This window comes from Phycodurus eques, chromosome 16, assembly GCF_024500275.1.
Source record: "Phycodurus eques isolate BA_2022a chromosome 16, UOR_Pequ_1.1, whole genome shotgun sequence".
In the NCBI taxonomy this organism is placed as follows: domain Eukaryota; kingdom Metazoa; phylum Chordata; class Actinopteri; order Syngnathiformes; family Syngnathidae; genus Phycodurus; species Phycodurus eques.
The window spans coordinates 21,368,779-21,385,291 of record NC_084540.1 but is presented as its reverse complement, the minus strand read 5'-3'; the positions used below and the strand labels follow the sequence as shown (position 1 = coordinate 21,385,291).

General features: G+C 45.4%; 1 protein-coding gene across 4 annotated transcripts in view; it reads left to right on the top strand.

The window, feature by feature from the left end:
• Nucleotides 1-10,881: 10,881 nt before the first annotated feature.
• arhgap44a (Rho GTPase activating protein 44a) overlaps nt 10,882-16,513 on the top strand; it is a 29,338-nt gene continuing 23,706 nt past the window's right edge. For all 4 annotated transcript variants that reach the window (XM_061700568.1, XM_061700567.1, XM_061700570.1 and 1 more), the window contains exon 1: nt 10,882-11,162. In XM_061700568.1, the coding sequence (XP_061556552.1) occupies nt 11,110-11,162 (53 nt within the window). In that variant the 5' untranslated portion in view covers nt 10,882-11,109. The remainder of the gene's footprint in view (nt 11,163-16,513) is intronic.

Below are 16,513 nucleotides of genomic sequence, written 5' to 3'. Positions count from 1 at the left end.
CCATCTGTTATGCTTGATGGTGCGTGAAGATAAATGCACCCAATAATGATTTGTTAATAGTCAAGGGGAAACACTGTAACACTTCATCTGGATGATGATGATGTCAACAAACTCTTCCACAACACAAAATAGGCCTGAATAACAAATCTGAACTCATGCTGATGCAGTATTCAGGACACTCAACAGCTTACAAGATAAACGTTTTTTTTTTTTTTTTTTTTCCGTTTTTTCTTTTTAGCCAAACAAAGTCGTGGCCTCCCACACGAGCGCCACACTGCTAATAGCGTTGTTTACCAGCTTCTCACCTTGTTTTGTTGACGTTTCAGCGCTCGGCAATTAAATGCAAATGTAACCCGCATGTGTGTTCTTGTCAAGCTGATGTGTTTGTAGCTGGAAACAAAAAAAAAGTACATTGTTACATAATTCGAGTGTAGACATGTGACGTGCTACCTTGACTTGCGAGTCGAATTTGTTCCGTGACCAAGCTCGCAACTCAATTTTTTCATGTCTAATATGAATTTTCCTCCTTGAAATGAATTCAAATGCCATTAATCTGTTTCAGCACCCCAAAATATAATTATTATAATTATCCATCCATCCAGCTATCCATTTTCCATACCACTTATCCTCACGGGGGTCGCCGGTGTGGGGGCGCCTATCTCTGCTGACTCTGGGAGAGAGGCGGGTACATCCTGAACCGGTCGCCAGCCAGTCGCAGGGCGCATATAAACTAACACCCATCGGCACTCACGGTCACACCTACGGACAATTTAGAGTCTTCGATGAACATGCGAACTCCACACATGCAAGGCTGGATTTGAACCCTGGTCCTCAGAACTGTGAGGCGGATGTGTGAACCACTTGTCTACCATATTACATCATGATAATCATAATAGAAAATAGCACTGTATTGTATAATATACCATGGTGCCCTGAGATTAAAGTTTAATTTGTTCTGTGACCATGCTCATAAAAAAAAAAGAAAAACACTCATAAATTCCATCAGTGTGTCCCAGTCTTATAACAAAAATGTAATGAGTTTTTTTTAAACAAAAATGGCACTCTGTAATATTGTATTACATAAAAAGATATAGTAATAAAACAATTGAATATAAAGAACTAAACAGTATTTGCCACATTTTTGTCTTCCATTCAATGGCGATTGTGTTGCTCCCTCTGTTGTGTGAGCCTCGGCCACCTGGGGGCACTATAATACAGACTTCGAGCTGTACATTTCACCTATTGTGGGATTGGTCCGGAACCTAACCCCTGCGATAAACGACGGTTTACTGTACTGTAATTTCTTGGCGGCATACGTTACGATGCTCCCGACTGTTTGTGCTGGTGTTATGCGCTTATGATTTCACAGTCTCAATCGGCCCTCCAAGGGCAACAATAATATAGCCAGCGGGGGTACGTCGTGGTCGTCCGCAACCGTGCGTTTCTGGTTTATGACGTGCCGGCGTGGACAGCAGCCACAGCTTTGTAGTTAACGCGGAACGGAGGCGACCATCGTGGAGTCGTAAACTTCCTACGAGCGCATGATGGCGTGTCTGCCGTACGTCAGATGTCAGCGATCTTACGCTGGCTAATTGGGCTTGAGTGGATGAGCTCATCTATCCCAGAGAAGCAGCAAACAAATCCTAACAAGAGCAGCAGGACCCAAGCAGGTCGGAGACACGCGAAGCCGTCGGCCTAATGGTCGGGTTATCGGGCGAGCCGAGACGAAGATCAAGACGCCGCTCGGAGTCCCCTAAGGTCTTTAACTGCGGCTAAGGCTATTTCAAATGTCTATAAATTCTCTGTTCAGGGAGAAGCTGTGCACAGCCTGAGAGGATTTCCTCCCTTGATCCTGCAGAAATGGTTTTATCCCTTCCTGGCTGTCCTCCTGGACGCGAAGGCAGGAAACCTGGTGGCAGGTTGCAAGGCTCACACGGGCTTAGTGGCTCCGGTTCTTGCCAAAGTCTTGCGTAAACCTAGGTGAGCGGGAAACCGCGCTTGTACGTGAGCTGACATGAAGACGACGATGACTTTTTGATGGTTTTAGGGGGGAGTAGGACGAGACGATGTGGATGTCTTCCGCAGCAGGCGCTCTTCCCTTCCTTAAAGTGCCGCTAATCCAGATGAGGCACTTTCAAGGCATAAATCTATTTAGACGAATAAAAGCTGTAACATGTAATTTGATTGGTTTAAGAGGGTTTTAAATTACCTTACTCTGACTTGCCCTATTTTTATTTTTTTACCTTGCTTTAAACTACTTCTACTGTTCGCACAACTTTTGTTGTCAATTATTCAACCATCTTACAAAAGGGCGATTGTCACTGATTCATTGTCCTAAGCGTCTATGATCCGATGGCCAAATTTTAAACACTTTGTTTTGACAACCAAAAAAAAAAAAAAGAAGGTTCCATATATAATTGATAAAAGAACTTCTGTCATATTACTTACAAATAATAATCCAGATCACAAACAAACCACAAAGAAAACATTAGTTTACTGTTACTCAAAACTGATGAACCACTGATCATAATCTGTGACCACAATCTGTAGCATCTGTATGTTTTTTTAATTTGTTTATTTGTATTCATTTTTTTTAATAACATGAACATATCTCAGACAGCACGGTGAAGTCGTGGTTAGCAGCTCTGCCTCACAGACGTGAGGTCCTGGGTTAGAATCTCGGTACTTGTCTGGTGTTCACCCCGTGCTTCCGCGTTGTCATCAGAGGGAATCATATCATGTCTTCATTGTTTTGAATCATATGACATCGGCGTAACGCTAGTCTTTGCATTGCATATTATACTGTGTTGTATCAAATGCGGCCAATTATACAGATCATTGTAATTGGCATTAATCTGATAATTTCTTAATTGAACGGAATCGGTTTCGATCTTAATTGGAGTGAATCACATCGTATGTAATTGTAATGTATCGTAATGCCTCAGACTAGCACTTTTCTGGAATTTCCCCTCTGGGGATTAATGCAAGATTATCTTGCACTATATGATATCACAGTGTGTTATACCAAAGGTATTGCGTCATAATTGGAGTGAAGGGCAATGCATCAGAGCGAATCGTATCGCACAGCATTGTAAATGGAGGGAATCGTATCCCAACATCGTCGGAGTGAATCATGCATCTGTATAATTCATATCGGAATTGGAGTAAATTGTGTCATATCATAATTGGAGTGGATCGTAACATTGTTGAACTGATTTGTATCGTATCGTAATCGGAGTGAATAATTGCCTATCGTAATTGGATTGAATAGTGTCGTATCGGGAGTAGCTGAATGTGTATCGTGAACGCATCAGCGTCCGTGATGGTGATGCGCTTCCCGAAGTCAGAGTGTTCGGTGTCTTGCTCGACTGCGCAGTATTTCACATCCAGATGGTTCACACGCTCATTATCAATTTTGCCACTCGCGTGTGCTTGTACTGTTTCACACAATTTCCAGGGTCTCAAACATCTTATAACACACACCAAAAAAAATACAAATAGGCGAGACAAATTAAACACACTGTCAGCATATTGGAAAGAAAATAGTTGGCACACATCCTTTGTGTAAACGATATCCATGTAGTGTTCGTTTAAGGCGTGCTCTCCCAATGGCTTCGTTGTGTTGGGGAGACATCAAGGTCCAGAAATTGACAGGGTTAAAGCATCTTGACAAAGTTACGGTCCCGGCTGAAACCCGGGAGGAAAGCAGTCGTTTTCAGATCGTCTTCACAATCTCGCCAAATACTGACCCACGAAGCGCGTGTGTTACAACATTTCATCGGTTGCTCGGTCATTGATATGTGTTAATAGGTATTGATATACGGTAATCCCTTGCACTCAGCCGTGCTGCGAACAGAGAATGTTTTTTTTATAGCTGCCTATATTATTAGTTTAAACTGTAATTATACCACAAACTATAATCCCAACACTAATATCATTTTCAACTCATTCTACAACATTACCCTAAAAAAATGTTTGCCTATTTGCCTTTTTGTGCTCTTTCTGAAATTCCGTATGATGCCACAAGATGGTGCCAAAGTTCTGTCTAATAGGAAAGCAGAACACCGGTGCTGAGGAACTAAGACGGGAGACGAGCTTTGCGTGTCAGGGAGGAGCTAAGTTTAGCCTGGGTTGTTAGTGGAAGACGTTTTGAGAGAGTCCAACAGGCACTTATAAACATTTTAGGGTGAACGTCAATTACTCGAGGTTTCGCGTGATTGGCTTTATAGCCGTGTCGTGATAATACCGATAACCGTAAGCGTTTTGGTCACGCCAATCGCGATATGAAATGTTCCGATTCTTTATGTGTTAATCTAACTGCTCAGACAGCTCCAACCGCTCGCGCCACTTTTGAATACGAGCCGCCGCCCACTCGATGCCTCGGCTCATGTCTGGCCTCGGTGCGGTTCTGTGGGGTCCCGGCGCCTCAGGCCTCCTCCGTCACTATGGCCCCGCTTTGGCAGGGTGCGACTGGGGACTGGACTGGAGTCCAAATATTTCCACCGCAGCTTCGTAGTTCTTCAAAGAAGAAGTCGTGTTTGCCGCGGTCTTAATCAGTTGTCGAGTGCGGTGCATGTGGCCCCAGTGTGCTTGACTGGCAGAAGTGAAGTAAAGCTTGTTTTACGAGGAGGGTTCGGGGCGCCCGGGGAAGAGAGAAGACAAACACGATAAGAGGTGTGTTGGTAAAATTACAGACTGCCAGCCGCTCTTAATGGAGTTCAGCTCCGGGTTGAGGGAAGTGAGGTCGCTCAGTCATCGAACGCTTCCTGCATTCCTCCGGCGCGGAGTCATCGGGACGAGAGGGTGATTATTGCGTTGGGCTCGGCCTCTAAAATAATAATTATGTGCAGTTTGGAAAAACGCAGTGAAGGAGGTTCAAGTAGCGCACTGCCAATGAAAATACGGAAATGGACCCGTGTGTTGGAGAGATGCCAGTTTAAGTGCTGCGTAAAAACAACGGTCTCGAAGTTGGTTCTGTTGTGGGATGTGAATTTGCCTTCAGAGTGAAGCCCCGCCTATTCGCGCTTCGCTATTCACCAATTCATCTGTTCAGCTATCTGCATATTTTTCTGCTCTTTCTGTAACGCCCGAAGATGCTCCATGACTGCACCAAGGCCTAATAGGAAAGTAGTAATTGGTGCCCAGAAAGTACGGCATGTTGAAGTGATACATCTAGACTGAGGGACTAAGATCTTTGTATGTCAAAGAGGAGCCAGGAACCGGTGGGCTCGGAGGCTCACAGTTCTAAAATTGCAGTTGTCGGAGCGATGATGATCCCAAGTCGGTTCCCTTCCGAAGGTCTGGGTGCGGAGCCTTAATAATATCTTGTACATTTAGAACTCTGACGACGAAGGATTTATGGACATTGCTCATTTTTGGTGGAGTCCACCCTCAACGTCGGGGTCGCGCCGAGGGATCCCGCCAATCTCAGCCTTTGCGACGCTAATTCCGGGCGGCTCCACTGCGACGCGTTGTTATTTTGGCCCCCAGTCTGTGAACCGTGACGAGGGGTTGGCAGAGACGCCGGACGGCTCGCCGCCCGGGTGGCTCGCCTCGTGACGCCTCATAAATCGTGCGCCATCTGAGCACAATCTGTATCCCGGATCCATCAAACCTCAAGGCTACGCCGAGGCGGGTGCTGGCCTTGCGTAACGATACACTTGACAGTGTTTGAGACTTTCCATGAATTTGCATTTATCGAGTAGCATATTCGCTCGTGTTCATCTTGGGGAAAATTTATGATGATTATAAATGATCTCGGGGAAATTCTGCCCTTGAAGACTATTTCACTTGGCAACACGAAATTTGGTTGACATGTCCAAGTGGACCCACAAAAAAGTCTCAACGAGTCATGCCTGAAAAGTCACAAAGTCTGCCATTTTGGTTTGAAGCGGCCATTTTATGGTCACTTTGGCCATTTCTAACGTTGTAATTTTGTCCAATTTGCGACCAAATTTGAGCAATATACACACAATAAATAGATGTGATGCTTAATTGCGAAAAATATGATTTGTATGACACACAATGAAACGGTGAAACTCTGACAACGCGCTTGCTAAATCCGTCCTGCCTTGTGTTTTGCAATCGCTGTCGTGTGTGTACTGTACCTTTATCTGTAAACATACAACATTGGCGTGTGATCAAATGTGCTCCAAAGCTTTTGTGACGGGGGGGGGGGGGGGATAAGACGAAAAGTAGGTCAGACAATCGTCGCAGTCTTTATAAAAAATAAATGAATTTAAAAAAAGTTTGTTTTAAACATTTGTAAACCTTCACTATCTAATAACATCCGCGCTTTTATACTAGTTGCAATCGTTCACAGCTACTTTCCACCCCTGTGCCACGGGACATCTGAGGCAAAACCGCAATCGCGAGCTCCAAGCGCCCAATGGCAGCGTTTGAGGTGAGCTCGTGTGTCAGACTGGGGCCAGACTGCTCGGTGCGTCTTTAAAAGGTCACCTGGGGCCTAATGAAAACACGGACTTCTGACGAGCGCAGATATTACGGGTTTTCGGCGCTGGCCCCGCCAGCTTTGACGCACATCAAATGGCAGCAAAATGATGGTTATCAACGAGGCCTTTTAGACGCTAAACACGGAGCGGACGCACACCGCGAAGCCTCGGAGCCGAGTCAACCCGGCTTTGTGTTCGGTAAATGGAGATTAAAATGCAAAAAAGCTAGTGGATAAGTCATGCAATCTAATTATAAGGTGTGGACATAGGTTTAGGAAAAGCCGCTTTTGTGATTTTGAACAGTTCGTCACTGCCATCATCTGACGTGCATGCATGCACGTGCTTGTCGGAGATGGCTCCACTGTACCTGATCTGTTAAGTGTGCTAAAAATCAATGCATGCGCTGTGAAAATATGTAACTGGGTTTGTATGATAGAAATGCAAACAGGATTAGAGCAGCTGACGTGAAAACGAGACGAGATCATCCCAGCGACACAAAGGTGCTTTCATGCGGACGCTTTTATGTTCTCGACTTTGCGCAATTTCGAACAGGAATGTGGAATTTGAAACTGAATTCCTCCTTTTGATACCCACATTTGCGTCGCCTCACTTGGGCTTTCACTGACACGTCAGAAATTAATCAAGCACAATATTATACCAGTAAAATATGAATTTTCTGAATTTTATTCCCACTATTATTACCATATGCATATTTTTTTTCAAATACATATAGTGTCATCCCCCTCCACACAGTCATCTACAGAATGTTGATTACTATGTACATATACCCACACTCGCACAAATGAAAATGTGTTAATTTTTCTGTCTCACTGTAATCTGGTATTGTTTCACAATAAAATGAAATAATGTAACGCAAGCAATTCCTCCCATATTCGATGGCTTTGGCACCTTGGCCACCAGGGGGAAGTATATACATACTGTCCATAGAAAAATCCAAGTAGAATTGAGGTCGTACCGACGCCGCAGCAGTGTTATGCGTTCTTTGCAGAGGATAAAGAATATATGCCTGTGGGTATTGCTTTGCTCGTAACACAAAGCAAATAAAGCAAAACAAAAATCGACCAAGCGACAGCTCGTAACTTAATCGGTTGTAAATTGGAGCACTTGTAAGCGAAGGCGCCATTTTGTCAGATGCCGTTTGTCGCGGCGAGGCGTCACCGTCGTCACTTATCTGCTGCCACGAGCACAACTCCGTGACGAATATGCCACACTTTTGCTTAATGACAGACCTTTGACTCGTCGGGGCCCGCCCGACCCGACCGATGTGAGTAAAAGGCGTGCTACGCCGCCACGCTCTCCCTCTGTTTAACCCGAGCTCAGGACACGCCAATAGACCCAGCGACCTGCCCTGCCCTTGTTTGTTTGAAGGCAAACTAACATTAGAAGGACCCGGGTGGCGTCCTTTTGTCCAGCAAGTCGCCGCAAAGCCTTTCATCTGTTGCAAGCCTGCACACGCATCAGCAGCAACAACGCGGCGGAAGGCGGACCGCTTGCCCCCCCACCATAAAAGTGGACGCTCCATGGTTGAGGAGGACGCAGGATCCAACAAGAGACAGTTTTTTGCGTCCTGTGAATGTTTTGTTTTGTTTGCTTGTGCGGGTTTTTTTGGTGTTACAGTAACGTTGATACATATTTCAAAATGTACGACCGCTCTTATCTTATATACACACAGACACACACTCACCTATTAACCTGTACCATATTCTTACAAACACTTTCTATACTCTTAAACACCTTTTAAACTCAAACGTCCAGCAATGCACAGTAGTACTGGACAACATTTTACCATCTCAAAAAATTACAGCAATCCTGCAAAATTGCAAATCATTATATGAATATGAAAAAAAAATGTGCAATGCACTGAATCTGCAATAGGTGATATAGCAAGGGAACAGTGTATATATGCGTGTGTGTGTGTGTGTGTGTGTATATATATATATATGAGTATTTTGCAGGTTGTGTTGTTGTTTTTTGTTAACAGTTTTTTATGTTTGTGTTTTGCATGTGTGTGTGAGACTTTTCGCTTCATCAAAGTTGTCCAGCAAAGAGCGAGAGGTGTCGATCAAATTCGTCGGCTAATCCCGACTTGGACGTGCGCACGAAGCATTGGAAAGTGTTAAATGTTGGGCGGACGTTTGTAGCGTGGGGGGGCCAGGCAGGGTTTTGCATCTGGTCCACATCGTCTAATGTTAACAAATGATCTGACAAGAGGTCAAAGGTCTGAGATCAAGGGCGAGGGCTCCACAGCGGCACACGGGGGAGATAAATGGGGGGAAGACAAACAGCCCCCCCCCCCCCGCCCCCCCGCCCCCCCCCCCCAAAATCCGTATCACTTTCTCCCTGAGGCCTCGTTGCCCTTGTGGCACCGGTGCCGAGCGCACCTGTTGGCCCATTATGCATCACTGTGGACTCGATACTCTCCTACGGCTTCCTGACGGTCAAGGCCAGTTCCAGCCTCCAACAAACATTTTTGTAGGGTGTTTTTTTTAATAAGAGCAACGACACTCTATAATATTCTACTTTTTGAAAACATACAATCACGACATATACAAAAAGATGGTCACACTTGCTCAGTAAACCACAGGAATATTTGTTGTTGTTCGCAAAGGATACATGCCTGTGAGTATTGTTATATTGCCTGTATACATGTGTTCCTCCAACATTTGTGTTTAAAATATCCGTTGCTTCACCGCAACACCAATGCTGTTCGTTATCCCATCTCAGGGGTTTTGAAGTATGCGCAAAGACAACACCGCCCTCTTCTGGACACTTGGGTTCAAAGCAGCAACAAGTGAAGTGCATCGATGAGATATGATTGGATGCGGCCATCGGCGTCATCCCTCTATAGTTGGGCAATCAGTTTTTATTGGAGATATTTAGCATTTATTTTTAGTGTTGGAAAAAAAAAATGCAATTTAAAAGAGTGGGACTTTGCTTGCAGTTACACATCAAATACACTAGGCTGGTAGTAGCTTTATGATTAATGGAACTTTCGTCTGAAAGTCAAATATTCAAGATTACTAAACGATACCTTGTGATTATATTATTATGATGATTATTATTAAGGAAGTCCACCTGACGTTACGTGCTAGGAAACGCCTCTTAAAGACAAACGTGAGTGCAGATTTCAGATTTGAGACGCACCGTCTTCTTCCTGGATTTATTGTGTAAGCGTTATACTGCCCCCTGGTGGCCGCGCGCGCACGCCAGAAGGAGCAGCACAATGTCAAGTGAAACATGTAATCGTGGTGCACAAACTGTTTGATTGTTTTCATTCGAGCTATTGATGATTGTTTTTGTGTGTTTTCGTACAGTACAACACGATCGAGTGCAAGTTTACTTTTCAAAAAAAAAAAAAAACTGACGTTTTGGGGAGAATTTTTGGGAGGGCTGGAACAGATTAGTGACCTTTGCACTCATTCAAATTGGGAATTGGGAATTAAATTGTGTTACCCTTTAACAAACCTCGATATGAACACAAACAGTGGAGCAGCACATATCGACAGATAATAATGTTCGCAGCTAGAGCATTTATTTGGCCACTGGAAATTTGGTTTTTATTCATTTTTTTATACTCTGCATCTTTTTGCACAATTGTTTTTTGTCAATGTCTTTATGTCCCCAAAGTGTTCTGTAAATTGACTGTTTGTTGTACTAGAGCGGCTCCAACTACCGGAGACAAATACCTTGTGTGTTTTGGACATACTTGGCAAATAAAGATGATTCTGATTCTGATTCTGATTCTGATGTTTCATTTATTTAATTGTATGGTCTATATAAAATATTTATTTAAGAAGTACATGGAGAAAAAAATCACAGAAAATTGCTATTAATTTCTTGCAATTGTAGCAACAATATCATATGAGGATATGCATTGTGACTGGGATATACAATTTTGCCCGTTTTGCACGGCGTCTATTCTTTTTCTGCGAAGAACCACAAACCTTACCGCGGTTAACTGAGCAATTGTATGTTTGTACTGCTGTATCTTACTGCCCCCTGGCGGCGAAGCAGCGGCACAACGGCCATTGAATTGAAGCCCAAAAATGGTTTCATTCTATTTCATTACGATATGACTGTATGTTTTCATAAAGGACAATGTTATACACTGGGGGGGAAAGTACTTCGTTTTTGGTGGTAAAGGTACAAGATTTGCCATTCTTGTCCTCGAAAATAATCAAGCAGTAAATGTTAATTTGCCACATTTGAATCATGTGCAACCGTTGTAGGTTGGAATTAAGTCCATTCAAATTCACTTCATTTTATTCTTATTTTCAGTGCAGGCCCTTGCTTGAGCACAGAAGTTGGTCCCGCAGCGCCCCCCCCCCTCCGGTGTCGCAAAGACTACATTTCCTACAATGCATTGCGGCGTGCTTTCTCCTTCTGAGCGGCGGCGTCGAGCAGCTTTGCGGGCAGGCAGCAGCGTGCGAGACCGGCGCACGGCCGCGGCGGGCGCTTTTGGGATCATGTAACCGCGGAGCGAGAGCGCGTTCGGGCTGTGGGCGCACGCGGCGACGAGGACGGGAAATGACGTGACGCCGAACGTTGAGCGTGTCTGCGGCTATTATTTTCCAGCTCGGTCTCGGCGTGCAGCGATGCGGACTGCCGGTGGGCGTTGATCGTGGCACAATTCAAGATGAAGAAGCAGTTCAATCGCATGAGGCAGCTCGCCAACCAAACGGTGGGAAGGTAAGAAGCGCGCAGGGGCGTGTGGCTGCAGAATGGCGCACATGAGTCCCCCCCCGCCCCCCCTCCTCCCATTTCGCTGCTAATTTCCCATTTAATCATGCACTTATAATTAATACGATTGGCTGTTTAAATGCAATAAGGTTTTATGCGCGTGCGTGAGCTCCACTGGAACGTGTTACCGCATCGGCAGCGTGGGGGGTTGTTGCCCCCCGCACCCCCCCCCCCCCCCCCCTTCCTCACGCAGCCTGCAGCCCACGAAAAGTCATCCAATCTGCAAAACGCGCCGCAGAATGCCCACTTGTGAGTGTCGATTGGACGCGCGTTTTATAGGTGATGCATTAAGAGAATGGCGCAATGTTTTCATTACGCAGTCAGCTGTTTGGAGGGGAATCACCCCCACCCACCACTCGCCCCACGCCCCCACGACCACCGGGCATGCGTGGGATGTCAGGATTCCTGAAGGTCGCGTTCCCTGCGTCAATAACTCCAACAAGATGCCACCTTTGACGTGTGCTCCAAAAACAAATCAAGACTAATAATGTAACAATTATTATTATTTTTTTAAGTCTAGCCCTTTGAGGACCACCATGATTAGACCCCCCCCCCCCCCCCCCCCCATGTACCCCTGCGTTAGACCCCCTTTCATACCAGGTGGTGTGGCTCAGTGACTTGCTAAGGCTGCTTTACTTGTCGCTCCCTTATTTTATTTTATTTCTTTTTTTTTCCTTTACAGTGACTCATGCATAAGAGGGCGAGTGTGTGTTGGTGGGATGCTGATATGTGTGTGTGTGTGTGTGAGTGGGCAAGCCGGTGAGGAAGACAGGGTGGGTCCGGGTCGGAGGTGTGCACCCCAAGAATGCGTGCGTCTTGTTCGTTTTGAATGGCGTCAATCTGTTGCGCCCCCCCCCCCCCCCCTCTCAAAAAAAAAAACATACAGAAAAATAAGAAAGCCGACAAATGTAAAGAATAAACTGGTTTTCTGAAATGTCATTATTTGTACTTGCTGTGGGATTCGTGTGTTGGATGTGTGCCTTTGAGAGGCGGGGCCGAGTGCGTGACATCGGGAGGAGTCGGGTCGGCCGGTCAGTCTGCGTGTGAGCGTCTGGACGTGAGTTGTGGCCTTCAGCAGCTCCTTGCTTTGGTATTTTGGTGGTTTTGTCTGGCTCTCCTTGACCACATGCGAGGGCATCACGGCAGCGTAATTGCTCCATTTTTGTACAGCTTGAGGAACATAACCGCCGAGAAAAAGTTAGTTGCCTTGGAGACGAACGATTACGATGGGCTGCGTTAGTTTGTTGTTGGCTTGGCAAGCTTCCACTGTGTTATGTCTTTAATCTAAAAATAATAGACAGCGTTGCTCTCTGAAATGTTTTTTTGGGGTTTTTTTTCCTGAAAAATAAATGGCTTTATTCATATTTTATGACATTAAACTCATAGTATTATATTACACATATTAAGACTATTCCCACGTAATATTAAGTAGTAATTAATATATTTTTAATAAGTAATATATTTGTATTATTCGATTGATGAATGAAGTGCCTTTTTGGATTTCTCGACATGCCAGAATACTGCGCAGTTTTTGTAAAGTATATATGATTTTTTTTTTTTTTATAATTTTTTTTTGGGGGGGGGTGTTCTGAACATGACCCCAACAAAACTCAATTAGTATCACCCCTGCAACGTTGTGAACTCCGTGACCCCGGTCTCGCTGATCCGCACGAAATCGGGTGAACACGTCCAATATGACCGGATGCAGAAAAGGTCTCGAAGACCCACGCAGGAAGTTGGTTATTTTGGTTAGAAGTGTTTATTTGTATTTTATTTTTTTATCGCGGGGGCTTTTGTTCACTATTTTTTTTAAAGCGCTGCTTATTGTAAAGTGAGTTGCGTTCACTGCCAGCCATCAATGGAGAAATAAAGTAAATTGCTTTTAACGTTCCTCCGCCTCGGCCATATTGGTAGAGGCGTGACCTCTGGTCGCGCTCGCTAAACGAGCCCGTTCCGCCATGTTTAATGAGCGCGCTTAAAGAGACATATGTGCGTTTAAGTGGTTCTAAATGGAATTATTAAGCCGGCGTATTTCTCTTTGGCATGGACTGGTGAATCAGTCATTTTGAAGGTCCTTTAGATTGTGCGTCGGGGGGCATCAGGTGCGATGTGTCAGCATCTCCGCGGCTACCCGACGCCCGGGGCGGGGTGACATCCGCGTCATGCGATCGCACACTTGACCAATGGCCTCCGTGCGGCAACGCCGGACGCCAGAGGAGCCGCGGCTGCGTGCGGGCAACGCAGCGGAAAGGAGATGAGACGCGTGAGAGGGCGCAGCGGGAGAGACAGCCAGCGAGCAAACATGGCCGACTTCTGCCTCGTTGCCGTCTTCCTTTCGCTACTTGAACTTTTACCGAACACCGTTGTCGTTTTCAAACGCTGTCCATACTTACGGTGAAGCCCTCGTACCTTCCTGACCCTCACGCGATAAAAAAATCGCTATAAAGAGAGACCATATAATAAAAACATTTGAGAGTTTTTACCCCACCAAACACTTTTGAAAGCAGTGAACTCATATTTAAAACAATTCCTCCAATTTTTTCACATTTTTATAATTTTATTATTTTTTTTTTTTTCCTTTTTAAATTTTTTGGGGAGGGAACCAAGCCCAAAAATGCCTATTAGCAGTATATGCCCGCTTATTCAAGATTTTTGTTGGGGTTATAAACAAATAATCAGAGTCCCCTTTATTTGCCAAGTATGTCAAAAACACACAAGGAATTTGTCTCCAGTAGTTTGAGTCGCTCTAGTACGACAACAGACAGCCATTTGACAGAAGATATAAAAACAAAGTACAGAGAGTCACTGAGCAACGGAAGGTAATGTGGTCATGGCCGATAGATCATTTTTTGGGGCGCAATTGTGCATACGATGCAGAGTCCTCTCGCAATTTAGAGCAGTTTGAAATGACACATCGAACAACAGTCTGGTACATTGACCACCGTGCAAATGGCGCAGAGACTTCAGGAAATTTAAGCAGTTGAAAGTGACTAGCAGTGCGATAATCTGGCACAGTGTCAATTGTGCAAATGGTGCAGATACTTCTCAACCGCACGTGTGGCCAGTATTGGTCTGCCACAGATATGCAAATAGTGCTGCGTGGCGAGGCTACTAGAGTGAGCGCGCGAATAATGGATAATTGGCCCGACAGAGATGTTACCGCAATCTCAAGACAAAATTGGCAGCATGTTACAGTGGAATTGTAAATTAACTGTTTAAGAAGTTCATGGCAAGAGGGAAGAAGCTGTTGGAATGTCTGCTAGTTTGAGTTTGCATTGCTCGATCCCATGCGATTAGAACGCAAGTTACTTTTTAGTTAGTTGTTGTTAATTTGCTGCTAACGCCAACGCGGTTGTCTTAACCGGCTCGTGTCGGTCTTGTGACCGAGCAGCGACCAGTCCGGGCTTGCGCAGGTGCGCCGACCGTCGTGTCCGGCGGTCACGTTGTCTCGAAAATGCACCGAGAGTTATTTTTGCTCTGCTTGCAAGCCAAGCCTGAGCGATGACACCATTTAACGGGACCCAATTCTCCAGGCCCGGCTCGCCGCCCTATTTAGCGCTCATGTGATACTGCACAATTATATTCTCTTCTTACCAAAAGTGCATTTTAACACATTGTTGTTGTTGTTTTTCCCTCCCCGCCCTTGCACTCACAAAGGCCGTCCGTCATTAATTTGTCTGCGACCCCCACCTCAACCACGCGCACACACTCACGCGCACACGGTGCACTCACCTGTGTGATGCTCCCCCACAGCCTCCCGTGTGCGGAAATAGCTTGATTTCTTTCTTTCTTCTGTTCTTTCTTTCTTTCTTTCTTTGTCCTCCTCCTCCGCTCGCCTTTAGGATTAGGCCTCAGCTCGCCACTCAACAAAGCAGTCTGGTTAGAAAATGGCAGCCGTTTGCCGGCTAGCTGCGCCGTTTAAGTAGCTCGCGATGGTTGGAATGCATGCATGTGTTCGCAAATAGCGCGTGGGACATTCGGGGTCAACGCAAAACTGTTAAGGTCTTGGAGAGAGCCCAGCCAAGGCGGGATACTGCTGTGTGCGCTTTCACACGCCGATGAGGGAAATAAATCCGTTTTCAACATTGATTGAGGCAAGGCACTTTTTAGAAAAAAATCTCACAGCCCACTTCCAATCAACATATATAATTGTCACTATATGCCGCTGGCATAGATAGGAAAGGAACCACTTTGGGACCAAAGGCGGACTTTTCCAAGCGATGGTCTCCTTTTGCTTTTGCGCTTCCAGACCATGTGTGCACCCTGGGCTATTTGAATAGCATGCACAATATGCTGTTATGTAAACTGTCCTGGCCTGGCTATGCAAGTGTGTCACACTCTCAAGGAGCATATGGGAGCCGGCAGCTAACGTGAGCGGAGCTCGCCTTTTGCTGAGGTAGCAAAGGAGACGCCGCTGCCGGTTCGTGTCGTCGCCCCCCCCCCCCTGTAACTGTTCCGTAATGCCATTAGTGCCTCACAGAGACAGCATGTCAGAATGCCGCATTAGCATAAAGACGCGTTGTTTGGGGGGGGGGGGGGGGCATCAAAGGACAGACGACGGCACGTCGGTCACGTTTGACGCTTTTCCGAGCTTGCGAATCTCTTAAAGGGCACCGCGACCACTTTCAACTGGAAAAGAGGCAACGTGAGAGGAACAGCATGGCACGCCACATAACAGGACAGATGGCGCCGCCATCGCAGCCTCTCGTTGGAGCTTTGATTTTGTCTCGGCACATTTTTAAAGCCGGGCCCGATCGATGCGCGCCGCAGATGTCGAGGCCGACCCGTCGGCCGTGAGATCAACTCGGCAGGAAGTGTCGCCGGACAAAAGAGTAGCCGGGAATAACATGGGTGTACGCGGTGCGATAACCCCTAAAGCAACGTATATTTGAACACAAACACTGGGACTATTTGAAACTCTTCTTCATTTGTGTTAGAAAGCACACTGTTGTCCATTGAGTTGAAGCAAAAAAATGTGGCAAAAACAGTTTGATTCTTTACATTCTATTTCATCATAACATTGCTGTATGTTTTTATAGAGTATAATATTATAGTTTAGTATTTTTCTGAGCAAAAACTTTATTTTTGCGGGGGGGAGTGAAATGGAGTCATGGCATTTTCGTTCATTTTAAGTCTGAAAAATAAGAAAGGACGTGAATTGCAAGTTGTGATATTGGAAGTGGACCCAATCAAATTTGGACCATTTTATTACACTACACGTACAACACCACCGCTATTGTTGTGACTCAATTTGTCCCAACGTACAGTTGCTACACTTTATGAAGCTAGTTATTTCTTTA